This window comes from Corapipo altera, unplaced genomic scaffold (genome assembly GCF_003945725.1).
Source record: "Corapipo altera isolate COAL_440 unplaced genomic scaffold, ASM394572v1 239, whole genome shotgun sequence".
Lineage (NCBI taxonomy): Eukaryota > Metazoa > Chordata > Aves > Passeriformes > Pipridae > Corapipo > Corapipo altera.
Window position 1 is genome coordinate 3,429,549 of NW_020884938.1, and position 24,910 is coordinate 3,454,458.

Genomic DNA, 24,910 nt, shown 5'->3' on the forward strand with positions numbered 1-24,910 from the left:
TGGGAGCGCCCGGCGCACCCTGCCCGCGCCTCCGCCACGGGCCACAGCGCCCGCGCCGCGCTGGGGGGAGGGGGTCACTCGCCCGACATGCCGAGGCCGCGCCCGGCCCCGCTCCTCGTGCTGCTCCCGCTCCTTGTCCCCGTCCCGATCCCGGGCCCGGTGCCTCCCGGGCCCTCGCCCCGCCCGGAGCGCGCGCGCCGCAGGATCTCGCGAGAGCTCAGGGCAGCCCTCGGGGCGGGACCAGTGGAGGACAGGATGAGCTCTCGCGAGATCTGTGACCGCGGTGCGCGCCTCGCGGGGAGAGAGTCGGGTATTTTGTTCCGGTTTGTGAGGGAATTCTGTGTTTTATTGCAGTCTATGAAGGAATTCTCTGCTTTATTCCCGTTTGTGAGGGAATTCTCTCCTTTAATCCAATCTGCGAAGAAATTCTTTGCTTATATTCCGGTCTCTGAGGGAATTCTGTGTTTTATTCCAGGCTGCCAGGGAATCCTCTGCTTTATCCCAGTGTTTGAGGCAATTCTCATTGCCGTTTGTGGGGGATTTCTGTGCTTTATTCCATTTTGCTCCCACAAAAAAATCCCTGTTCTTTGAAACGTCACGCTATTTTTACATTTTAACAAACAAGGGCACCAGCGCTCATTGGTCGCACGTTACATAACTTGTCTGTTAATTTGTACTCGACCCCGTTTGCTGGTTGGTAGGGACATTAAAGATAATCCAGTTCCAACCCCCTGCCGCGGGCAGGGTCACCTTCCACTAAACCAGGTTGCTCCAACCTGGCTTTGGACACTTCCAGGGATGGGGCAGCCACAGCTTCTCTGGGCAACCTGTGCCAGGGCCTCACCACCCTCACAGGGAAGAAGGCGTCCCCAACAGCCAGCCTAATCCAGCTCACAACGCAATACGTTAATCACCTCTGTCCCGGCGCAGCTGCTTATCAACAATTTTAAAACAAATTTCCCGAGTTTGGCTCAAACCCGCCTCGGGAGGCCCAGGGAGCTCGCCGAGACCTCTCGCGAGATTTGGGGCGGGGCGGTGATGGAGTGGAGGCGGGGTGTCCTCTCGCGAGAGCCGCGCACGACCAGTGCTGCAGCGCCCCCTGGCGGGTGCACGACGCAGCCCCTCAGGCCGCCATTTGTCAGTCGCCGGGGCAGCTCCGGGCTCACCCCGGCGCCGCCGGAGCCCCGGGCATGAGTGAGTACCCTGAGGGGTTCGTGGGAACCAGGGGCGCCGCAGGGGCCGCAGCCGGACGATCGGGAGCGCGGCGGCCCGCCCCACGGCTGGGGCGCCGTGAGGGAAGAGGAGCCCCCCCACCTCCATCAGACCCGCGAGCGGGGACGGGCGAGGGACCCCTCAGACGCTCGTCTTGGCCGGCGCTGGTTTCGCGATGGCGGCGGGTTTGAAGGGGGGGTGGGGGGGAAGGCGACTCTCCCGGCGGTGACACCCCCGGGATGGTCCTGTCACAACGGGAGTGTGGCGATGACACCCCAAGGATGCCCCTGTCCCATCGGGAATGCTGGTGGACTTCTGCATCCGCCTGAATTCCTTGGAAACTGCATCCTGGCTCAGCGCTGCCCAGCTGGTCACTGTGGTAAAACCTGGAGCTGTGGGAAAATGAGGTTTCCAGTAAGGATACGAAGGAAAAAAGAGACAGAAAACTAAATAATTGCACAAAAATCTTTATTATTCAGTGTTGTTTTTTCTTTAATGTGCTAAGGGAAGCCATTAGTAAATAGCAGGAAGTGCCAGGGAATGGATGTGTAGGAGGAGTGTTGCTGGGCTGAGTTGTTGCTCTGGTACCTGTTGACAAGGTTGCTCTGAACTGGGCATCTCTTGTAGGGCAGAGTTCAGGAATAATTAAATTTAGTTCCTGTAGTCATGCTCATAAAAATAATATACCATACGAATTTGTTTAAATCAATTATATTTAATTAATTGGGGTTTTTTCCCCCCTGACTGTCCAGGTTAACTCCCAGGTTTAGCTCAACTGCAGGATAAGGCAAAGGTTTTGTTTGTCATAGGCAGCCAGAAAGAATTCTGAATGTTTACACATGGACCGTGAATTAAGGAAAATCTGAAGAGCAGCCTTTCACTCAAACATGGATCTCATTAAATCAATTCCTGCAGCAGTTCAGCAAGTTGGAAAGTCATCTCTTGTCTGGGATATTTCTGTGGTCCAGTAGGAATCTGAGACTGGAAGGAGGAGCAGGGAAAGCAGATCCCTAAAAACAATGCACTCTGTTAAATTAGAGTGAATAAATGAACTACCAGTGATAACACAGATAGTTCTTTGCTGAAGAACTTGATACCTCAGATACATCAGATGGCAATTTAAATGAAAATGCTGTTTGATAAACAAACAGGAAAGAATCAACATTAGGAATGTTCGTAGGAATCTATGTGCCAAAATCCAGATGTTTTTGATAACACACATAATCCCAGAAAACACAGGTTGAATTTCTGGTGGTTGAAATATCCTTCCTTCTACTACTTACCCAGGACAGTGGGAAAAGGTCAGTTGAGGTAAATTTGAGGATTTCTTTAAGCTTGGCATAAAGATCCTGTACTATGATTTGTAAAGGTGCCCGAAAAAGTTAAAAAAAAATTAACTTGAAGCAATTTTTTTCCATGTAGCTCAGGAAAGACTCAATAATCTTTAATCCTCACAAAAATCTTTACTTTCCCAAACAGCCTGGCTAAGAAATGGATTTAGCTGATTCTTGCTGTACCTTAGAACATTTCCTAAAGCAAATATTAAGCCTGATATCAGTAAGTCTCATAACTCTCATAAACCTCTATCGCTGCTGTCTGATGCTGAAGGAATTGAAGTAGATTTCCTTCTCAGTAGAACAAGTGCAAGGTTTCTGAAAAGAAAATGAAAAAGGCTGAAAATCTTGGTCTTGAAACTTAATCGACTAAACATGAATACAAAAAAAATTCAGTGTAAAGGCCAGTGTTTTGGAAATGCTGGTATGTCCAAGCATTTTGCAAGCTTGGCAGTTGTGGCCATAAGTAATTTCTCTGAACAACTACTGCAATTGGAAGCTGGTATTTTAATTATGCAGTCGGTCCTTTTCCTCGCTGTCTTTCTCCATCCTGCAGAAAATTTCACAGTTCCATTCCAGGCAGTGATGTTTGTGTTCATTTATAGACATGAAGAAATTTAATTCTCTGAGTTTTCCCTGAGCAGTTTTCTCTTCTCCATCAGTTTGAGCTGTTCCTTCTCTGCCAACTTAAGTCATCAAAATCTTCCAGCCTGCTGTAAACCTGATTTATACCTTAATTATCCTACTGTCAGGAGGTTGTATCCAGCTGCTTCAGGCTAAAAAACAAAGCTCTATCCCGCAGATAGTTGTTGTGTGCGTAGCGACTGGGGGGTGTGGTGGAAATGATGGTTTGTGATGTTCAGAAATGAGCTGCACGATCGAGAAGGCGCTGGCGGACGCGAAGGCACTGGTGGAGCGGCTGCGGGAACACGACAGCGCGGCTGAGGCACTCATCGAACAGACCACGGCGCTCAACAAGAGGGTTGAGGCCATGAAACAGGTTTGCTTCCCAACCTTAGTTACTCCACTGGGACATCAGCATGGAATTTCCTGTCACTTCTGTGCTGCTGTAGAATCAGTACAGTGTCGGGTAATCCTTTAATGCCAGAGGTGTTTTTATTGTAGGTGTGACTGCCACCTAAAAATAGGTTGTTTGTATAGTTGGATCCTGTGAAAAGGTTTTCTCACTTGTGATCATGTCTGTTCTGGTGGTCAAGGCATGTCGTTAGATTGAGTAGATTTCAGTAGAGAACTCCTGGAGAATGTAAAGGTGTCTCCTGACTTTCCATATGGGAGTTCATCCTGTCACGTTAATAAAACACAGGATATCTTAACAGGGCTATAAAATAATAAAACTCTGCATGTGATTCAGCCCTGTAAAACTCGTCATGCCGAGGCTTCATGGTTTCAGATCAAGAGTATTGAATTTACCCTTCTGTTGGGAGTCAGGATCCACTCACTCGGATCTGTGTGACTTGTACCCATAGAGTCTTGTGGTTTAAGGGACTGGGAAGCCACAGTGAGTATAGAGAGGTTAATACCTCATGGTTTGTCTCTACCACATCTCTATCAGTTCTAGATTACCTAATGGTGAACTTGACCTGCATAAATAATACCCACTATGCACATCTATGGAATGAAACTTGTTTAAAAACAAAGGTGATGCTTTTATGTCTCTAGAGGACAGCATGTCAACAACACCTTTGTGCCTTTGATATTATTATTTAAAACCAAACATTGTCTTGCTGGTTACAGACCCTGACTGACAGAAGTGGTGCTTTGTTAACTGGTGTGTAATGTCAGCCTTTGTTTACTCAATATGTTGTGCCTTGTTGGTTTTTTCAATACCCAGTACCAGGAAGAAATCCAAGAGCTCAATGAAGTAGCAAGACATCGCCCTCGGTCCACGCTGGTGATGGGGATCCAGCAGGAAAACAGACAGATTAGGGAATTGCAGCAGGAAAATAAAGGTAAAACATGAAAATTCTATCCTTTCCAAGTTCCAGTTGCACCACTGGAAATAGTGAGGAGATAAATAGAACTTAATTCTGCAATAGAGGGATCTGTTTGGAGATGTGTTTTCCCACTGCTAAAAACAACTAACTCAGGAGCAGTCAGAACAGTTGTGGTGTAAGCACAGCTGTGTAATTCCTTCTGGAATTCTGTACACTAGGAATGTACTTCTCCTCCTGTCAAGACCTTGGTTCTTTGTTAAACTCTAACCGAAGTTTAAATCCTGTTGGCAGAACTACGCACATCTCTGGAGGAGCATCAGTCTGCTCTGGAGCTCATCATGAGCAAGTACAGAGAACAGATGTTCAGGCTGCTTATGGCCAGCAAAAAAGATGACCCAAGTATAATAACAAAGTTAAAAGAGCAACATTCCAAGGTAAGAACTCCATTGAGGTTTTGGCCTTTGTTTTTTTAAATTAACACTTCATAGTGGATTAGTCCAAAGCTTACTTTGTCTCACTTTTTATATCACTGTACTGCCAACAAGTCCTAATTTTTGTAATCCAGTCCATGCAACACAAACAGGAAACTTGAGCAATTGAGTAACTCAACCTTACCAGCTTCTCACTTATTTAAACTTTAAACAAGTAGCATTTCATTACTGTATCTACTTAATTTACTTTTGTTTTACTTTGATCTTTAAGGCAACTGTCCTATTGCACTGCCAGATCTCAGTGATGTTCACATTTTTAGACTGGTTTTAGCTTAATGCTCTGGACTCCAACACGTAATTAATGAACCCGTGCTTACTAGGAAGAACAAGCTTTTTAAATCCAATAATCAAATATTTTTACCTTAAATATCATAAATTAAAAAAAAATATTTTAAAATCCCTTTGGAATATTGAAAAACGTTACTGGATTCGAACTATATCTTTAGCATAAAATCTTACAAAAGGACAGGTATAGATCCTTTACAGAAGAAGTTACCTCAGCACATGGTATAACAGCTCTTACAGACTCAGGAGCACCAACACAGGAAAGTAAAATTATATCCATCCTCAGATGGACTTGGAAATTTCATTTAGGAGCACTGCAGTGGATTAAAAGCTTGAGGAAAAAGAAAAAAAAAAAAGAAAAAATAACATCACACAATATTATGGAGAGACTGGAGATTTAGGCTTCTACATTTTTGTTAAACCTGATCCCACAAGAATGCCTGATGAAGGGGATTTATTACCCTTAACCTGACATTTAGGATTCTGGAATTTCATTACTTTTTCTCCTGCTCAGCCTTCACATTAAGTAAGGGTTAACAGTCTTGAAGCACTTTTTAAACACTCTTGTTAAGTAAAAAATCCATTATAGCCAAGGAATCAGCTGTACCAGAAAGGGCTGTTTCCTCAAGTGCCTTTAGTGCCTGTTTACAGGAGATCATTGATTTCTGTTAATATCTGATCTGACATCAATGACCTTGGAACAGGCCTGAAGTCATAATGATCCTGAGGCACAGAAGCTGGAAAATAGGAAGGAGGGAGGAGAGCAGGATATCTGAAACCCACAGCCCTTCTCAAGTCTTATCCCTGCCTGACCACAGCTTCCTGCCAAGCTAAATTTGGGTTTTCTTTGAAAAAATGTTTCCTGTCATCACCTGCACTGGAAACTGAGCAGCAAATAAAGATTTACAGCAAGTTTTTCCCTGGCCCCTCCCATGGGAGTGGGCATTGGAGGAGGAAACGGCTGAATTAGGGCTTGGGCATGACAAAGACTTGGCATCATAGTACAGTTGGAATAAAAGACAAGTGGAGAAAAAGACAATGCAAGACAAAAGCTTCTGGGAACACCATTCCACTCTCTGGCTTAACTGGGCAGCAGTAAATTCCAGAGGGAATTCAGAGGCTCTGCAGAGAAAGGCAGTGGTGACCCTTCAGTGTTTCCTGAACCTCTGAAACCCAGATCCCACATAAGCTGGAATTGGAGGTGGATTCAAGCAGAAGTATCTAAAAAAAGACTGAAGGACAGATGTGAGTTTCCTAAGACAGGACATCGAAAGGATGACCACTGCCTCTGGTGTCCTGAAAAGATAAATGTCCATGGGCTGGTCCTGGGGATCAGGTTTCCAACTGGAAAGAATGTTGCAGACCCTGCTGCTCTCAGCTGAGTTGTTTTGCATATCCCAAATGATACACAGCAATTCCTGCTGCACAGGAAGGCCTTGGCAAGGCAAGCACCAGGCCGACTCTATTTGGAGGCCGTGGAAGACACAGTTAAGAAACTTCTGATAAAAGGGGTCAGTGTGGGACAAACCAGATTGATTAGAATAAACAGGACCATGGTGGCCTCATACCATGGGAGCTTATTTTCCAAAATTTAGGTGTATGTTAATAAATTGTCAGAGCAGTTAAAATGAGGCACATTTAATGCTTCATTTTGTTAAATATATTGCTAAATTAATATATTACTGACCCTTTCTGTGTCAGGAGCTGCAGGTGCATGTGGACCAGATCACCGAAATGGCAGCAGTGATGAGAAAGGCCATTGAGATCGATGAGAGGCACGGCTGCAAAGAGCAGGAACGCATCACCCAGCTCGAGGTGAGGGTGGAACACCACTGCAACAAGGAGCAAGGCAGGGAATGGCAGCACAGCTGGTTCTGTGGAGTTCCTGTTGTGTTACACTTCCCTGGTTGGAGGGGTGCAAGTGCCATTTCACCACTCCAGCTTTCTCTCAAGGTGGGGTGCAGAGGGGAGCCGTAACAGAGCAGGAGGGTCAGAAACCTGATGTTCTCAGTTGCAGAAGATAAAGGATTTTAATCCTTTGCATTAGTTTGAAGGAGAGGGAAGGCTGCTAATGTAATTCCCATGTTCTTCCTGGAGTCCTGTTAAATGCCTTGTTCTTTCTGTTTTTAGCAAGAAAACAAAGGCCTGAGAGAAATCCTCCAAATCACTAGAGAATCATTTCTGAACCTCAAGAAAGAGGATGCGTCAGAGAGCACTTCCCTGTCAGGATTAGTGACAAGCAGTGATTTGAGCCTGAGGAAAAGCTAAGGACTGTGGGAACCAGAAAGCCTCAATTGCACACTTTCCCAACGGAGCATCAGGGCTCACTGGTCAAGCACTTGTTCCTGAATAGGGCACCAGCAAGAGGACGTGTCAAACTCCAGCTCAGTGGCTTTTATACTGTGTGAAATAAATTACATTGGTGTGACAGACTCATTGCCATAGGTCTGACTCCAGCAGGAAATGGATTCACGGGAATTCCTTTTATATGAAATCATTTTGCAGATAAAAGATGAGATTTCAAATAACTTATATAAGTTATTGCTCATGCAAAGTTTCAGTGCAACTATTCTAATAAGAAAAGGTAAGATTTCAAGTCCAATCTCTGGCTAAAAAGGAGTAACTTATGAATATGCTTTGTGCGTGATCCACATTTTTTCCTTTGGTTTCTTTTTTAATAAATCCTCATTTTGCAACAAACCTGTTTGATGGAAAGGGCAGAGAGGCAGAAAAAGCCACATTGGAGAAGGAATAGATGGGACTAAACTTCCTAACTGGGAAATAGCAACTGGAAAGCACCCAAGCAGTGGCTGCAGAAAGGTGGGTGGGAGGAGGAGCAGCTCAGGGCAAGGGTGGCAGCCTGCAATTAATACTCTGATTTTCCCTTTCTTCAGTACTAATCAGTCACCAAAAAGGTTTTAAGGTGAGTTAAGCAGAGCTGAACTACTCTGAAATCACGCCTTATGCAAGTTTGATTTTCAGTGACAACAACACAGAAGGAACTCAGATCCAGCACTTCCAAGGGTGCCAGTTTAAATCCAGCTTCCTGGGCCTCCATTAATTTATATGCAGAAAGGACAGATAAATCAGCTCATTTTCACAGCACATTTTATAAATGGAGAAACTGCTGCTTCTCCTCCCAGAGCACCTTCTAGGCTTAACAACACACTGAGGACATCCACCTGCATGGAAACAAAGTTAGAACCATTTCCAAACTTGCTCAACATCCAAGGGAAATTTTTGGGGGAACATTTTAGCTCCAGCACAGAATATTCTTGCCTGCTGTTATTTTCTGTAAAACCTTGCCGGTGCTGCTCTGATTTAGATTTTGCATTTCTGCCGTGGTTTGCCAGAAGCAACATCTTTTTTTCACTGGAGTGTTCTGTTGTTGCAAACTTTATGAGAGATTTTGGGTTCAGTTGCTGAAGTTCCTGTTTCTGGAAGCATTTTTTCAGCCATTGACTGGTGTCAGAGACAGTTCCACCCCTTGGATGCTGATGCAGCTCCATGGCTGAATTCTGGCTTGACTTCTGACTCCAGAAGAGGGTTGTTGGTCTGTGGCAACACTTGGAGGTTGCTCTATTATGAAATAATGCTTGATTAGTGTTTATTTTTGTAAATTGAAGAGAAATGCAACTTAATTTATCTACTCCCAGCCCTCACATTTGATATGTCTCCCCTCTCACCCCTCTGCCCTGATCACTTCAGGATTCTGAAGAGCCTTCACAGTGTGTGGAGTGACTATTTTTCATGGCATACCATTATTTTTGTAACTCGGATGGCTTGGAAAGGATTTATGGCTAGAATTGTGTACTGTATAGGAAACTTATTTTATCAATAAAGCTGACTGAAAACACAGATGTTTCCTTGATTAAAGCAAGGCTGGAAGGGAAGGAATGTGGTGGAGAAGTTTCAGATCACACTTGTTTACCAGCCTTTTCCACACTGTTGGTCAGGAAGGAGCATCAAGGTCCAAAAGTGGCACCAGAAACCAAAAGGGAAAGAACAAGGAGATGCAACAGGAACAACATCCAGCTGGAGGTGTCCAAAGGCCACCTTCTCTCAGCCTTTCCTCATTAACCAACTGCTAAGGAAACACTCAGTGCAACTTCTCGGTCTTGGAAGGAAAAAAGCACAGCTCGAGTATCATAGGAGGCAGCTGCTGTTTGGTTCGCCAGGACTTCACTGAGTAGCACACGATGAGTCATTTAAAAAATTCTTTTCAGTGTTCCTGAGCTATTCTGCTTCCTGCATGTGGTTTTTGTTCCCCCTCAGCATTCAGGATTTAAAAAAAAAATTAATCCAGCTCATTTTAAGCCCATTAGATAATGTTGTTGCACCAGATAACATGGAAAAATTGCTACAGGTGAAAAGCCAGTTCTGAGCAGGCAGGGAAGTTTTACACGACCTTGTGCTCCTACCACTCCCTCTCACCCCCAAAATGAGCTTCTTTGTTGCTCTGCTTTGGAATTCTCTTCTTCCCAGCATGGAAGGACAAAGCCTTGCTGCCTCCCCCGGAGCCAGCTGGGTGCCTGAAGCTCTGGACTGGAGCAGGCAGGGCCTGAGAGCAGGAAAACAAGTGTTGGAAACACTGAGCACCTGTTGGACAAACAAAAGTGTTACTGGAGCTGTTGTTCCTAGAGGAAACTCCAACATCAAACCTGCTAATCCAAGCAGTGGGAAGGTACAACCACCAGATACGCATTGGCAACATTCCAAGGAACAGGATCATTCCTTTGTTCTCTAGAACCTGGTCTGGCAAAGCCATCCCAAAAAGACTCCTTGGATCATGCACTTGCTCAGTGGCTTCCCAGAGAACATTCCACACTCCAGCCTCTGGGTGTCATTGCAGCCACACGTCTATAGGACAGGTCAGCCCAGCTCCCCCACCTCACCCCTTGGGAAGACGAAATTTTTCCAAGCAAACTATCCATACAAGATCCAGGGCAGAGGCTCAGCTGTAAAACCATCACTGGATTCAAAGAGAGCCCTTCAGTTCCACCGTTCTTTCCAAAAGACATCTTTATTATAAAAGACATAGAAAATTCGAGTTAGGCTTGTTTCTTGCATGACGTTAATCACAGCAGTTATAAAAACCCCACCACAGTAAACATGGTTAAGAGCATTTCTAGACTACAAGTGTCTGCTCCTTGCCATCATCCAGGGCAGGGACTGCTCAGGATCAGTCAGTGAGACCCAGGGAAGAGCTCCTCCTTTATCCCACACAACAGCACAGGGAAACAAGCCCCAAACTGCAGGATTTCAGTGTTGCTTTGCTGTTCCAGCTTCAAGCAACCATGGAATTTGTCTCCCTGAACTTCAGGAGAGTTCAGTCACCTCAGACACTGTGTCACTGAGCTTTCACTCCTTGAAGAAAAGTCATGTTAAAGTCATTAATTCCTTTTATTGCCAGGGTGTTTTAACTTCCAACTAAGCTCCCAGAGAAACCAGTTTCCTTAGGAAGAGTTGTTTCTCACAAACTCACTACCAAAATTTAAAGCGGGGGCTGAGAACTTCAGCTTCCACCACTGGGGAATGCCCTCGCGGAGGTTCCATAAAGGAAGGACTTTGCACTTGGCTGCCCTTGCTAAAGTCTCAAAACCAGGGAGAAGGAAGAGTCACTATAACCTGTATCAGGATACAGGATGCAACACTTCAACCACCCTTGGTTTTGTTTTTTAGGAAGGGAATAAAGCCACCACACGAGATCCCAATCCTCCACTGGACACAAGGAGTGGTCCCTCATCTGCTTTTTATCCCACATTCTGCTTTGGGCAGAAGCAATTCCAATAGGTAAGGAATACATTCAGTCAGCAGGGATCCTGGTCAGTATTTTGCTGGCTGAATGCTGTTTTCACATCCCTGACAGGCAAAATTAAAAGATGATTAAAAATAAACATTAGTGTTTCAGCCAACTCCAAGGAAAAAAATTGCCACTGGCTACAAAGAGCTTACTTAGTTTTTTTCTTTTATAACAGCACCTTCAAAGGAAGAGATCATACCAGAGCAGAGACAAGACATAGGCTGTTCAGAAAGCAACCAGGGAGACGAACTTCTCGTGTTCTCTTGGCAATCACCTCTGCACACAGACCAGATGACCAGCTTGCTATAGAACCACCCAAAGGAGGAAGAGTCTTCTCATCCCAGGTCAGGTCCACATCCCAAGCCCCGGAGTGCACACGGACAACAGTTCATTCAGTGCAGTTTAAACTCAAGTCTCTTGGTCCAGCCTGCAAGGCTCAGGAACTCTGCTGGGAACAGCTGTGCCTGCAGCCACACATTCTGTACCTGTACGAAGTGATGCTGCAGCTCCTGCTGGAACTCCTGGGTATGTCCTTGTCTCTGCCCTGGCAGCTGGACACACTCAGGAGTGACCCAGGCAGCACCTTAGCAGTGATTCCCACACGCAAGGGAACAGCCAGGATGGTCCAGGTTGCTTTCCAAGGCCTGTTTGACACTTCCCACACCCAAAGAGCAACCTAGACCACCCTGAGATGAACACCGAGGACAAGGCCCTGCAGCTGGACACGAGCACGTTACAGCGGAGCCACAGAGGGCATGTAGTGTGTACTGACAGGAACTGCTCCTGCTGGGCAAACCTCTCAATCAGCAGGACAAAGGAGCAGTGGTAAACCCTGCACCACTGCCTGGTTTGCTGGGAATCATCTTGCCGTTCCAAGGTCCTTCCTCTCCGTTCCCACCAGTCGTGGCACGTTACAGAAGCAGTGGAGTTCTCTCCCCGGCTGGCTGGTCTTTCTGAAAGAACTCTTTGATGTGCAGCAGCTTGTTGTGGATCCTCTCTCTCAGGGGAGGGATGTGATGGCTGGGGTCCAGGACATTGGTGCTCCTACGCTCCCTTTCCCGCTTCCAGGTGAGATAGGGGTGTGGTGGGAAGGGCACCTCACTCCTCTCCCGACGCAGCTGCACAGTCACCCCACTGAGGGCCAGCATTGCCCATACTGACAGGATAATCAGGTCTGGAAAAAAGGAAAACAGATTCCTGCACCAGAGCAGAACATTCCTTCCTTTCCCACGCACAAACACTGAACAAGTTCAGTGAGAGAAATGATATCTTGTCTCCACATACCCACATGTTCTCTTTCCACCCCTTCCTGCCCTCACTCCCTGTTCACAACAGAAGCAGAGTCAGTGATTCCTCTTTAAAAAGAGAGAGAAGTCCCAAGAGGACTCACCATTCCTCTGGAAAGGCACGTTGGTGTAAGCTCTGTTGAAGTAATCATTGAGAACCCTTCGGAGCAGGTCCAAGGTGATGTAGGCAAGGCTTGTGTAGACATAACAAGCAATAGCCAGGACTACTGTGTAAGAGCCCACTATTCCAGAAGCCAGGATGTTCAGCTGGAAGGGAGACAAACCACAGCTTTAGGAGACTGAGAAACACTCTTTATTCCCAATGACAGGAGAATCAAGGAATCACAGGATGGTTTGTGTTGGAAGGGACTTTAAAGACCATCCAGTTCCAACCCCCTGCCATGGGCAGGGACACCTTCCACTGGACCAGGTTGCTCAGAGTTCCATCCAACTGGCCTTGGACACTTCCAGGGATGGAGCAGCCACAGCTTCTCTGGGCAACTATTTTGTATTTTTTTCAGTTCTTCTGTGAGGAATTGGTTTCTCACACCTCTCCAGCCATCCTGTTAAGACAGAACCCAACTAAATGAGGTGCTGGGGGATGCTGTGGACAACATTACAAGGAGCCATTCCTTGGGTTAGGGACCATTTGGCACAAGTGGGGCTGAAGAGGAACTGCCTGAAACTGGTCCTGTGCTGAGCTCCTGGAAGCTGTTAAGTTTTCAACACATATCCCACAAGATGACACAATCTGACACCCCTTCCTCCCTCTCTCCTCCTGAGGTGAGGGCACAGAGTACTCACAATTCTTGGGCAGCCAACAAAAAGCACTGGAACCATCAAGGCCACAGAAGTGAAGGTCACCCAGAACACCACATCATCACGGAACACCCTGTAGTCTCCTGCAAAGACACCATGTTTACCAGTTAGTGAAACATTTCCTTTATTGCAAGTGGTTGGGGGTGAGCTTTTTTACCCCAAAATTCTGTACATTAAGAAATACCTGGAGTTTCAACAATACATTGTTGGAAAGGTCAGCTTTTGAGCTCAAATGCTGACTGCTTAATATAGACTGGAACAGTTAGACAAGAACAAGAACAGTTAGGCTGTCCCAGCTGAGCACAGTCTCTGTGCTCTGGGTTGGGACAGCAGATCTTGTCCTGAACCAAAGATTTTTGATGAGGTCCATGTTACTCATCTGGTAAGAAAGAAAAGTACCAGGGAGCTGCTGCCCCTGAGTTTAGGGGTTAGAAGCCTGTATGGGTTTCTGAGCTAAAAACCTGCATCTATTTAGGTTTTACTCCAGAGTATGTTGCAAGGGTCACCATCACAACAACACAAAGCAACAAATTCTTCTGGCTTTTGTGTCTTTTAAAGTCTTTTTAAAGGCCCTGAGGACATCAGTATTTCAGTGCTTACCTAGAGGAGTGAAGAAGAGCGTGGATGAAAAGAGAAATCCCAGCACGAGTCCAACAACAAACATGCAGAGCAGGACAGAGCCAAATCTCCACCAGCTCCCAGCCAAGAGCAGCCCCCCAACAATTCCAGCCACTGCCGTCAAAATAAGACGCACTGGGAGAGAAAAGAGGGAATTCCCACACTCTGAGAACTTTGGTTACTGCAGTAACACCTTCAGCAGCTTTACTTACACTCTTGTTTAGCTTTTTGCAACATGTATCAAAAAATAAACATAAAATAAGTAAAAAATAACTAATTCTTGCTACTAGAGTGAGTGCAGACCTTCTACTTCCATTTTACAGCTGAAATCTGTGTTTGATCTGAAACACAGGTCTACCCATTGCGAAAGAAGTAGGAGGAAGTCTGTTCCAAAACCTGTATTTTCCTTGGATAAATAAAATTTGTGTTTTAGAGTTGCAGCTTTTAACTCTGCATCACTTTGATACTGGAAGCAAAACACTCTGCTGCATATTCAGCTATTGTGGTAATCAGAGCTCAGCTCAAGCACTGAGGTATCACCCTCCCATCCTTCCTGATAAAACTGAGCTTTTACCTGAGGGATTCATAACAACAATCCTTTGGGAAGAGCCTGGGGTGTCCTGACACATCTACTCACCATCATAACCAAGGCCAGTGACCCTTGTGATGAACACAAAGAAGAAGAACGCTGAGACTATGAAGCCCATGAAGAACAAGTCTAGAGAGGAAGGAATAAGTATTTAGTGACTTTTTTTTCCTGGAAAGGGGTGTCCTCAAGCACTTCAAATAGTGAAAAATGACATATTTATATTTATATTGCCCAGCATGCACCCTAATTCTATGTTTCTGTTCTTTCCATACCAACTTACTCTGCTCAGATCCTATAAAATCAAAGCAATGGACCTAACTGGCATGGAATCACCATCAACATCACCATTCTAAGTTATAAATTATATTCACAAAATTCCAACCAGACTTAGGAGATGAGAAAAAGCAAACATTCAGGACCTGTTTTCCAGAATCTGTGCCCAAGAAAGCAGGTGAAAAGACCAAGAACGGCAAAAGCAGTGAAGAACACTTTGGTAGAGAGTTTACCTGCAAGGAGAGGGAAAGGGTTACTACAGCATTGCACCCAGTAGTGGCAACAACTGGAGTAGTTCCAGATTGATTAAGAAATCCTTATTCAAGGACTGAAGTTTCTGTAATAATCAGTTAAGTGTCTGTAATTTGTTTATAACACAGATACAACTTTGGCTGAAAATTCTCTGCTCAGCTTTAGAAAAAAAACCTAACATTCAATTGTCTATAAAAATCCATCCCATGGGATTAGTGCCCAGGCAGCAGCCACTGCCTTCTGCACTGCAGTCTCCCCATCATCTCCCTTGGAGAGATTTCCCATGCCACAAAAAGGATCATCAGCATCCCAGCAGGGCTGACCTGTCTTCCAGGCAAAATCCCTACTGGTATTTAAGCTATTTAAAGAAGGAAAGCACATTTTCCATGTGGTCTGGGTTAGGGAAGAGAGGTTTAGCCTTAGTAATTTGTCTCATGGAGTTTGACAACAATTATTGGTGTTAGAGTATAAGAAAAAAATTATTAGAACAAATCTTACTTTCTGAACCAAATTCTCATGATTTTTGTGTCCCTTCTGCAAATCATAATGGGAGTGGCAGCTTTGCTCTGTTTCTGCTCAAATTCCATTATTTTATAACTTTGTAGTCATTTCACTATTGCTGACATTACTTTTATGCTTATTCTATGTGACTCCCTCCTTTCAAAACACTTGCAGGTTACTGATTCCTGTCAGCACCAGTTAGAAAAATCAGGCTGGACCCTAATCCAGCTTGTGTTTTATTACTTCACCTTCACATCCAGCATCTACCATCCTACAAGGGATTTAAGATTATGTATCCAGTTCAAATGGGAAAAGCTGGAGCAGCACTACAGAGTAGCAAGTTAACACTTGCAATCCACATATTAAACCTCCATTAAGTTAAACCTTCAACTGCTAATTGTTCTCAGCCTTACTTTATCATTCTAGACTTTCTCCTCCATCAAGTAACAAATAAACAAATAAACAAATAAAGTAACAAAATACATGCAGTGTAATCTCATAGCACCATGACATAAATATGTAAGTTCATATCTACATATTGGAGCACAACGAGCTCCAGGGGAGCTGGAACGGACATACAAATCCCCACTTACTGAGGGAAGAGCAGTTATCCACCAGGTCAGCAAAGCTGCAGGCATATGTGTGCACAGGGATGTAGGCAGCAGAAGTGTTCCAGAGGGGATCCCAAACTATGACATTGTAGATCACACCTTGCCCGGGAAGCGAGGAAAAGTAGACATTGGTCTTGTCATCAGTTGTCAGAGTGAGCATCTGGGGAAGTAAAGAATATTTGTATGGCATTTAAGACAGCACCACTGCCACGTGCCTGGCAGCAGGGCCTCAGACTGACCTTAATGCCATTGGCTTTGATACTCTGCACCTCAGACATCTTCCTGATGTGGCTCACGAGCACCATCTCAGACAGGTCATTCTCAGGCAGGAAGTACTGATAGACATCATAGCGCAGCCGCCACCGCGAGCTCTGCCCCGTCCCTGAGTCACAGGACGGGGGGTTTGCTCCCCTGCAACCACAAGCACATCAGTCACAGGCCCAGCCATGATCCCAGGCAGCATTCAGGAAATAATGGCTTTGAACTTGGAAGTCTCAAGTTAAACAAACCTCTGAGTCCTTATTATGCTTCAGTCCCAGTAAAGAAATAAAACTGCCTGTAACCCAGAATTGCTCCTCAGTCATTATGAGGAATGGGGAAGTCCAGTATTTGCTGGCTGCTCACACTTCTGAAGTTGCACCACCTCTCCTGCAAGATGTAACTCTCAACTTTTATCTCCCTCATGTCTAACCTCTCCCCCTCCCCCCTTTCCCCATGTACATTTGTTGCAGCAAATAAGATTCTTGGATGGTTCAGCCATCTGGACAGAACCCTGTTTCAGCACCATGGCTAAATACAGCACAAAAGGTCTTGCTGAGCACTCTCAAGTTCTTCCGCACACCTGGCATATCCCAAGTTTGCAGGGGCAAACTTGATGTGTATATCAACCAATGTATAGTCCAGGTAAAGATTTGGATCCACTTCCAAGTCAAACTCTAGATTGCAGCCTCCAGGAATGGGATCTAGAACACAGAAAAGGAAACTGTAGTTAAGCACTTGCAGGCACAGAAAATGGTCAGGTTCTGGCCCTGCAGCACCTCTCCTGTGAAGACAGGCTGAGAGAGTCAGAGTTGTTCAGCCAGGAGAAGGAAAGGGGGGCCTACAGTAAAGCTGGAGAGGGACTGTTTACAAGGCCCTGGAGTGACAGGACAAGAGGGAATGGCTTCACAATGACAGAGAGCAGGTTTAGATTGGATATTTTGAAGAAATTCTTCTCTGAGGCTGGGGAGGCCCTGGCACAGGTTGCCCAGAGAAGCTGTGGCTGCCCCATCCCTGGGAGTGTTCAAGGCCAGGTTGGATGGGGCTCTGAGCAACCTGGGCTAGTGGAAGGTGTCCCTGCCCATGGCAAGGGTGTTGGAATGAGATGATCTTTAGGGTCCCTTCCCACCCAAAGAAACCCATGATTCCAGGACATGCACAACAGTTTTTTACTCTAAGGCTGCAGTCATGGCAAAACCACAGACCATCCTACCCACAACTCACAGCTCAGCAGTGACAATAAACCTTTTCAGCCCATTTCAAAAGAACTTCGGGCATCTCCATCAAATTTCCACCATGGAAGACTATCACCTCTGAAAGGTCAGCATCCCTTCCCAGGGAATGAGAACATACCTTTCTCCATGTAGGGAATGGAGATGGCTGTGCTAAGCACCTGCCCAGCGTCCAGTGCCCGCAGGTACCACGTGCATATGGTCTGCTGAGGCCGGAGGATGGACACCAACCCTCTGTCCACTCCAACTCCTGAGCTGTTCACAGATGGAGTCTGGGCAGAAAGAAATTACATAAACAAGCAGTTCTCCTGGAGAGGATTTCTGCCACAGTTTGATGTATGACAGGAGGCCATTCTTGCCACAGACCTGCCAGGCATATGTCAGTGCCAGTTGCCACAGATGAGGCTCCACCTGGTTAAAGTCTGGCTATGGATTGAGTAGAAGTGTAACAGGACTGGAATATCCCTCACAAAATGTGAGATGGCACCAAGGAAGCATTCTGGGAACCAATGTACAGCAGCGCCTCACTATCTCCACCAGAACAAGAGATGACTGGCTTAACACCAGCCATGCCAGGTGTGTTTGGGGCCAGGTCAGCTACTGCCCCAATCCCCCATCCCTTCCAGAACCAGGACTCTACAGGAGAGATCAGGCAACAGTGGCAAAGTCACACTCACATGGCTGGAATCAACTGACCTACAGGCAAAACTGTTCTTCAGAATGGAAAGTTTGCTTTTGTCCAAGGCAGCCACAGCTACCTGAGGCAACACTGTAAGGAAGCACTTTGGACCTGGCAGACTTCAAGGTCTGGCTCAACTTCATGTTTCTAGAGGCAGACCAGCCCTAAAAGCAGTACAGACATATTTATGCATCACTGCCCTTGGCCTGTGGATCTGAACTGGCAGCAGAAGGTTCTACCAGAGGCAACCAAAGACTGAACAGGGGTCCCAGTAATGCCTCAGCCCTGTGATCCTGGCCCTTCCACCACCAGTACAAAGATGGCTGAGCTGGGGGACTTGTGCTACAGTCGTTCATCTTTTAAGTTTCCCAAGATTCTTCTTGACACTCAATACCTTCTCAAGTGGAAGATACTGATGGAGAGAGGAAAACTGGATGGCAGCTGTCAGATCTCCATCTACCACTTTCAGCTCAGTGAATGCTCTGTTCAAACACCAGCCAGAGCCTCACAACACCATAACAACAACAAAATCATACTTTAGATCAGCCTCAGTCTGTCCCATCATTGCTGGGATGCAGTACACAGCAGCAGGAATACTTATGTTGTTGTCTAGAAGTAGCAGCCTTCACTGGAGCACTGTGGAGGAACTCCTCCATGTGTCAAAGGAGAATTAGGTCCAGGACAAGGAGCTGAGGTAGGAAGACATCACATCTGTAGTGCCCAGATCCAAGCCACACAAACAGCAGATGACTAAACATCCCCAAGTGATCATGTCCACGGCATCTGGCAAACACTTGAATGGATCTGGTTTTAATCTGACAAGCTGATGGAGAGTAGTCAGAAGGCACATGTAAAAAGCACCACATCCACCAAATAAAGAGCTTTGAAACATTTTTAAGCCAGCTCTGAAATTCCTTTATCAGTCAGTCCTTCAAAACAGCAGGTATGACATGTGAGTATAACGAAGAATTTCTGAAGCTACAACAACACTGCCCAGGTAAGATACATTATTTACACAGCTTCAGCTCAACAGTCCTACAGGTATCAGAGCCAATTCCTTTGTGGAAGGAAAAGCAGCACTTAGGAGCAGAAGAGCTACTCTTACCTTATCAAAGGATATCACCAGATCACTCTGCTGGGCATGCACTTGAAAAATAACAACAGTCACATTGCTGCCGATGTTCCTGATCACAGCTTCCACTGGGCTGGTCTGGTTAAGAAGCACATTCCTGAATTTTCCCAAGGAGAGCTCAAGAAGACCTGCTTTACAAAAAAAAGGAAAACACTTGGATGGGTTTTTTTTGTCCAGAGTGAAGCCTGGAAGTTTCCAGCAGCTCAGTATTAGCTGGGAGCAGGGCAGGATGTTGCTTTGTGCTCCTCTTGCCCTGTAAGCTGTCCCAAGGTTTCTGGGATGCACCTACAGGAACAGGCACAGCCAGGGAACTTGCCCTAAGGGCCTCACCTAAACACATGGGCATTCCTGCCACGAGCTCAGGATTTGATACTGAGCTCACCAGCTGCAGCCAACTAGCCAGTAACGCTCCAAAGAGACAACAAGGAAGGATACTGAGGACTGATCTTTGGGAAACGCAAGTAAGTGTGTCCATATTAGCCAGCAAACTTGCACAATATCCATTAGACCCCCTGGTGAATTCCCACAGCCCATGGGAATTGGAGTCCACTTCCAGAACACAGAGTCAAAGCTGTAGCTTAAAGATGTACCCTTACCCACCTTCAGCTATTTCACAAGTTTTTTGCTCCCAGTTATTTGTCATCATTAGGATTGTTGGATTCCAACTTCTGCATCTAAAAATCTGGCTAATTTTTCCTACATACACCAGACCATTTCTCCCTATGATGAGCACAACCTCGTGATCCACTGCCATTTTAACTTGAAGAGAACCACCTATGACCCAGGATAGAAGACCTCTGAGAATTAGCTTTGGCTTGTCCTTCAAGTCCTGCAAGTAAGCCTGGCTTCTCCCCGTGCTGGGCTCGGGAGGGACAGGGGATGCCAAGGGAGGAAAAAGATGCAGCCACACAGAATCCACAAGGTTCTCTTTGGCTGGTCGTTGGCATCCTTGGTCAGCTTCTTGGCCTCTTGATGATAGGTCAGAGGGGAGCTCCAACCCTCATCTCACAGTGAAGGAAGAAATTTCAGCCCTTACATGCTCACTCCCAAAATTCAGTTAATACCAGTGCCGCATCACCAATAAAACCTCAGCTGAAATATGGGGATCATAAACCATCTGTGAGGCAAAAAATCTCTGTTCTTCTGTCATCTGCAGTTGTGTTAAGGTAGAAAACATTTTTACGTCAGGTTTTCAAACAGTAATTAATGTAAAATTAAAGCTACAAAGAGAGCTTTGTGTATTCTTCACTTCCTGATTCTCAGCATTCAGATACCTTCCCCTTCACTAGATCTCTTTCCCCATCAGCTCAAGTCCTACCAGAAAGGCAACCAGCAGCATGACTGCTAAAGAAAAGCACTCACAAGGCACCAAATATGCATCTACACTCTCAGAAATTTGAAGTGAAAGCTCAGAATGCAGGGAAAACATCTTTCTTTGATCTCTCAGAACTTCAGCAGTTTCCTGAACCGCAAGATGTTCATGCTTAGATGCCTTTCAAAAAAAACAAAGCTGAAATCATACATATCCTCTCTGTGATCTACATCAAGGGCAGAGAGCTGCATTGCTCTGCCTCGTTCCTCACCTCCACTCCATGCTCATACTCAGAGGCCCCTACAGGGCAGATTCATCAGCAACACACGCAGCCACTGCTTCAATGTGATCATGAGACTCTGAGTGTCAGCGCACTCTCTTAAGTTTAATTAGCGTGTTAATTAAGGTATGGTGCTCTACATTGCTTTACTGTTTGCATAACTGCTCCCGGAGCAGTGCACGTGATACACATTTCATCCCTATGTCTGGGCAGAAAAGCAGGGATTCAGAGTGAAGAGCAGGAACAGCTCCACCCATCAGACAAGTATTTTGCATCCAACCTTCTCCTCTGGGCAAGCTGGACCCTCCTGGAGGTAGCCCACCAAACAGGACCAGCAGCACCGATAACACCACCCCACACAGATGCACTTGGCCCATCAAGTCAGCAACAAAACCAGGAGCAAAATCCAGGCATCCCAACATTTTTTATTCCTTCCAATAGCGAAGGTCCAGAAGCACTCCAAGGTGCCAGGCTGCCTCTCCTTCCTCGCCTTTAGGGAGAACTGTAACGGTCAGAACAGCTTTGGATGAGACACAAGAGAGGAACCCCCAGTGTCACAGAGTTTATCAGGTGAACACACACCCAGAGGAAGTCAGAGTTACTGACACTGAGCACAGATGGAGCACTGAGTAAGTACTACTCCTTATAGCAATGCCAGCATGGATCTGGGGCACAGACAGTGTCCTGCATATGGAGCTGGCGGACACAGGCAAACAGGCCACTGTCACTCCATATTAGAGCTTTTCTGTCACATGAAGGACAAAACCAGTACAGACAGCAAAGAAATTGAACCTTTTGGGCTCTTCTGAGATCAAAAGCCCTTATTCCTAACTCCAAGCAACACTGGAATCAACTCCAGAGTACCAGCTCTTGTTATCCCTGTGACACACACTTTCCCCAACAGGCAACACCCAGCTGGAAACATTTCCATCATGCTGATTCAGCGCCAGGCTCTCAGTTCCTTCCATGCTTTGAGTAAACCACATTCCCAGCTCCAACAGCCAAGTGCCATTCCCCACCAGCACTAAGTGTTACCCACACAGGTTCTGGATAAGAAACGCAACTGAAGAAATGCCATTGCTGCCCACACAGGGACAGTCTTCACCTACAGAGCCACACTCAAACACTACACTTCCCTCAGACAAAGAGGTTCTCTGCAGTTAGAGAAGACACCCTGACAACCACCTTGCACTGGATATGCAGAATAACCTTCTTTAAGTGAGCTGGGAGAGTTAGGGAGCACCTCCCAGTGTAGAGAGTGCATCAGCAAGTAGTCACATGGAGATACTTAATGAAGATGAGATGCAAGCTCAGACTGGAAACCAGCTTGAGTAAAGAAAACATCAGCATACAGTTACTTCACAGAACAAAGCCAGGAGCCACATCCTATCAGACCTGCAAGGCCATGCACACAGGGATGCACAGCACAGTCCTGCTACAAGGTCTCTTGTCTTCCCACACCAGTGAACTCCCCCAAAAAAGACAGCACCCACCCTGCCCCCAAAAGAAGCAAGAAGACTTATGAAAACTCCTAAACTTTAACTGTATGTGTACTGAGACTCAGGCTTAGAGCAGTTTGATGTTTAAAGCAGATGATGCCACAGAGTGTGGCCTGTCATCATCATCATGATTCCCATCCCAGAAGACTATTCTGTTCACCAAGCTAGAGGTCTTCACAGCCTGAAAAGTGAGGGCAGAGCTTTGTGTGAACCTCTTATTTTAAAATACTGTTTCTGCATAGACTAAACAGCCAGCACAAACAAGTTCCACCCAGATAAGCTCCCTTCAGAAAAAAGGGTATCTCTCAGTCCTGGTTACACTGTGAATTCACTTTAGTTTTTCCCACACTAAACAATCCAGTTTGGATGTAACAAAGAGGTGGAGTTCCCTGGAAGGTAACAAACAGGATATATCAACCATTTCTGCACAAACAATAAACTTGGAGAGCTGCAGCCCACCAGAACCCCAGAGACGTAATATAGGCCATCCTGCACAGATTTTACTTATCAGCACTTTTCAAATGAAGCAGGATCTTCTAGTATTAGGACAGCCCATCCCTGCACACTGGGTGTCCACAACTAAATAACCACAAGACAATTTCAAATCAGTGAACCATTAAACAAAGTGTCCTTGTTTCAAGGGCCTAATGATCAGTTAGACATTGGCACACAAATTACACAGCTTATTAGCTTTCCACGAGGGAAACACTTGCCCTCTCCACCTTCAATTCTGCAAGGAAATACAGCAACAGGCAAAGCAGTTCACTTAGTCCCACAGTTGTTTTGCATTTTACATACTGTAAAAAAATTACTCAACACATGACCCATTTTCAATCAAGTGCAGGAGACAGCGTGTTTGTCAGCATCTTTTAATATAAATATTAAGGTCTAAGAACCCTGAGCTTTCATTCTCACACCTGCTTTTAAGGCCTGCAAGAAGCAGGGAATCCTTGGCTCTCAACTAAGATCTTGAGTTGAGACTTGGGGGAGGGAGGGGGGCAGAGAGAAGCCTTCCACACGTGGGAGTGGTTCCAAGAGTCTCCTTTGGCACAATAAAGCTTCATTCATTCAAGGCCAGGTTGGATGGGGCATTGACCTACCTGGAAGTGTCCCTGCCCATGAGAGGGGGTTGGAATGAGATGATCTTTAAGGTGCCACACCATTCTATGATTAGAAGCAGGTTCAAATATATAGCAAAACTAAGAGGAGGAGGTTTATATCAGCCCTAATGTGAGGGACTGCTTATCTCTGAATTATCTCTGAGAGGAAACTGTTTATTTTTTCCTTTATTTGAACAGATAATAGTTTAACCAGAAATAAGTAAGCAACTGTTAAGTCTTCCCAAACAATAATTACAGTGCACTTAATTGCGGACTCCTATTTTCGTCACAAGCAGAAATGCAGGGAAATTACAAAAAAAAAAAAAAGTCCATGCCAAATAAAATCAGATTACATCAGCACAAGAAGTAACTTTAGGAAACAAGCTGCAAATTGTTAAGAGGTCTCACTCATTTCCTTACGTTCCACAGTGACAGTGGTTTGCAACCCACCATTCACTGGGTGGTGGGAACTCATGACCACCTGTACGTGGTCAAAACCAACCAACCAACACACCTCAAACACTTTTTAAGCTTGTTCCCTTACACACTCATATTCACGGGTGCTGAACGCCACCTTGTTCCTGTAGGAGGGACACAGCCCTGCACCAGACCCATCACCTGCACCGCATCCCTGCAACGGCGTCACTAAAATTATTCCTTTTTATCCACTAAGAGTGAAAATTATGGCGTTCACAGCAATTAAGCTGTAAAACTAAAAAGGGGGGGGAAGAAAGGGAGAGGGTTGTTCTCACTTTCCGCGCGGAAGATGAAGATAACCAAGAATACCCACTGCGCTTCCCCAGCTCCGCAGGCAGCGCTGATCCCTCCGGACAGCCGCGGGTCGCCCCACCACGACCTGGGACACCCCCAAAAGGCTCTGCACTCGCAACAATCCCTTTCCCCTCCATCCCACTGGGCATTAACCCGGGAACAACCTCCCTGCTCCCGGTACCAGCCGGGGCTCCTGCGGCTGCTTAATGGCGGCCACAGCCCGGCCACCCCCCCGCGCCTCTCGCCGCCCTCACCTGAGGCACCGCCATGCCGCAGCACCCCCAGCAGCACCAGGAGCAGCGCGGAACGAGGACAGACCCGCATAGCACTGCGGAGGGAAAGGGAACGGGGGATACGAAGCTGAGAAAGGGGCCGCGGCGCTGAGCGGGGCTGGAGCGGGGCGGGCACTGTGGGGCGGTGCGTAGGCGGGACCGCCCCGCTGGGGCTGCTCGGCCCCCTCAGCCACCTGCGTGAGGGGTGCGGCAAAGAGCCCTTCGATTTCAGGAGTAGTTGTACAGTGTTTTAATAATGCACGTTAGGTTTTGGGTCCGCCGGCTTGTGGCTTGGCTTCTTAGCTCAGGAGCACGAAGGAACCCCCCCGTCTCAATTTACACGCGC

The 24,910-nt window shown here is 46.2% G+C and overlaps 2 protein-coding genes across 5 annotated transcripts; one reads left to right on the top strand and one right to left on the bottom strand.

Annotated features, from left to right (window-relative positions):
- The first annotated feature begins 293 nt into the window (after nucleotides 1-293).
- FGFR1OP2 (FGFR1 oncogene partner 2) lies at nucleotides 294-9,135 on the top strand. 4 transcript variants are annotated; one of them, XM_027660824.1, is made up of 6 exons: nucleotides 294-310; nucleotides 3,410-3,546; nucleotides 4,399-4,516; nucleotides 4,793-4,935; nucleotides 6,979-7,092; nucleotides 7,408-9,135. In XM_027660824.1, exons 2-6 carry the CDS (start codon nucleotides 3,412-3,414, stop codon nucleotides 7,543-7,545), a joined length of 648 nt encoding a protein of 215 aa, XP_027516625.1. In that variant the 5' UTR covers nucleotides 294-310; nucleotides 3,410-3,411; the 3' UTR covers nucleotides 7,546-9,135. The 4 variants fall into 4 exon arrangements, with proteins under 4 accessions (XP_027516625.1, XP_027516628.1, XP_027516626.1 ...); XM_027660827.1 differs by having other exon boundaries at nucleotides 306-323; XM_027660825.1 differs by lacking the exon at nucleotides 294-310 and adding an exon at nucleotides 1,064-1,194.
- Nucleotides 9,136-10,284: 1,149 nt separating this feature from the next.
- TM7SF3 (transmembrane 7 superfamily member 3) lies at nucleotides 10,285-24,706 on the bottom strand. The gene is made up of 12 exons (XM_027660766.1): nucleotides 24,547-24,706; nucleotides 19,304-19,458; nucleotides 17,641-17,791; nucleotides 16,871-16,991; nucleotides 16,269-16,440; nucleotides 16,012-16,189; nucleotides 14,812-14,898; nucleotides 14,441-14,521; nucleotides 13,786-13,938; nucleotides 13,171-13,268; nucleotides 12,471-12,633; nucleotides 10,285-12,254 (listed from the first exon to the last, which is right to left on the bottom strand). Exons 1-12 carry the CDS (start codon nucleotides 24,614-24,616, stop codon nucleotides 11,992-11,994), a joined length of 1,692 nt encoding a protein of 563 aa, XP_027516567.1. The 5' UTR covers nucleotides 24,617-24,706; the 3' UTR covers nucleotides 10,285-11,991.
- Between the last annotated feature and the right edge of the window lie 204 nt (nucleotides 24,707-24,910).

What these genes read in the sequence shown, in the direction of transcription:
- FGFR1OP2 (XM_027660825.1), top strand. An exon ending in GGGTTGAGGCCATGAAACAG is followed by an intron (nt 3,547 to 4,398) that starts GTTTGCTTCCCA and finishes TTCAATACCCAG; the next exon opens with TACCAGGAAGAAATCCAAGA. An exon ending in ATTGCAGCAGGAAAATAAAG is followed by an intron (nt 4,517 to 4,792) that starts GTAAAACATGAA and finishes TCCTGTTGGCAG; the next exon opens with AACTACGCACATCTCTGGAG.
- TM7SF3 (XM_027660766.1), bottom strand. Translation starts at nt 24,616, where the DNA reads ATGCGGGTCTGTCCTCGTTCCGCGCTGCTCCTGGTGCTGCTGGGGGTG. An exon ending in GCTCTTCTTCACTCCTCTAG is followed by an intron (nt 13,269 to 13,785) that starts GTAAGCACTGAA and finishes GTGTCTTTGCAG; the next exon opens with GAGACTACAGGGTGTTCCGT. An exon ending in CGTGCCTTTCCAGAGGAATG is followed by an intron (nt 12,255 to 12,470) that starts GTGAGTCCTCTT and finishes CCTTTTTTCCAG; the next exon opens with ACCTGATTATCCTGTCAGTA.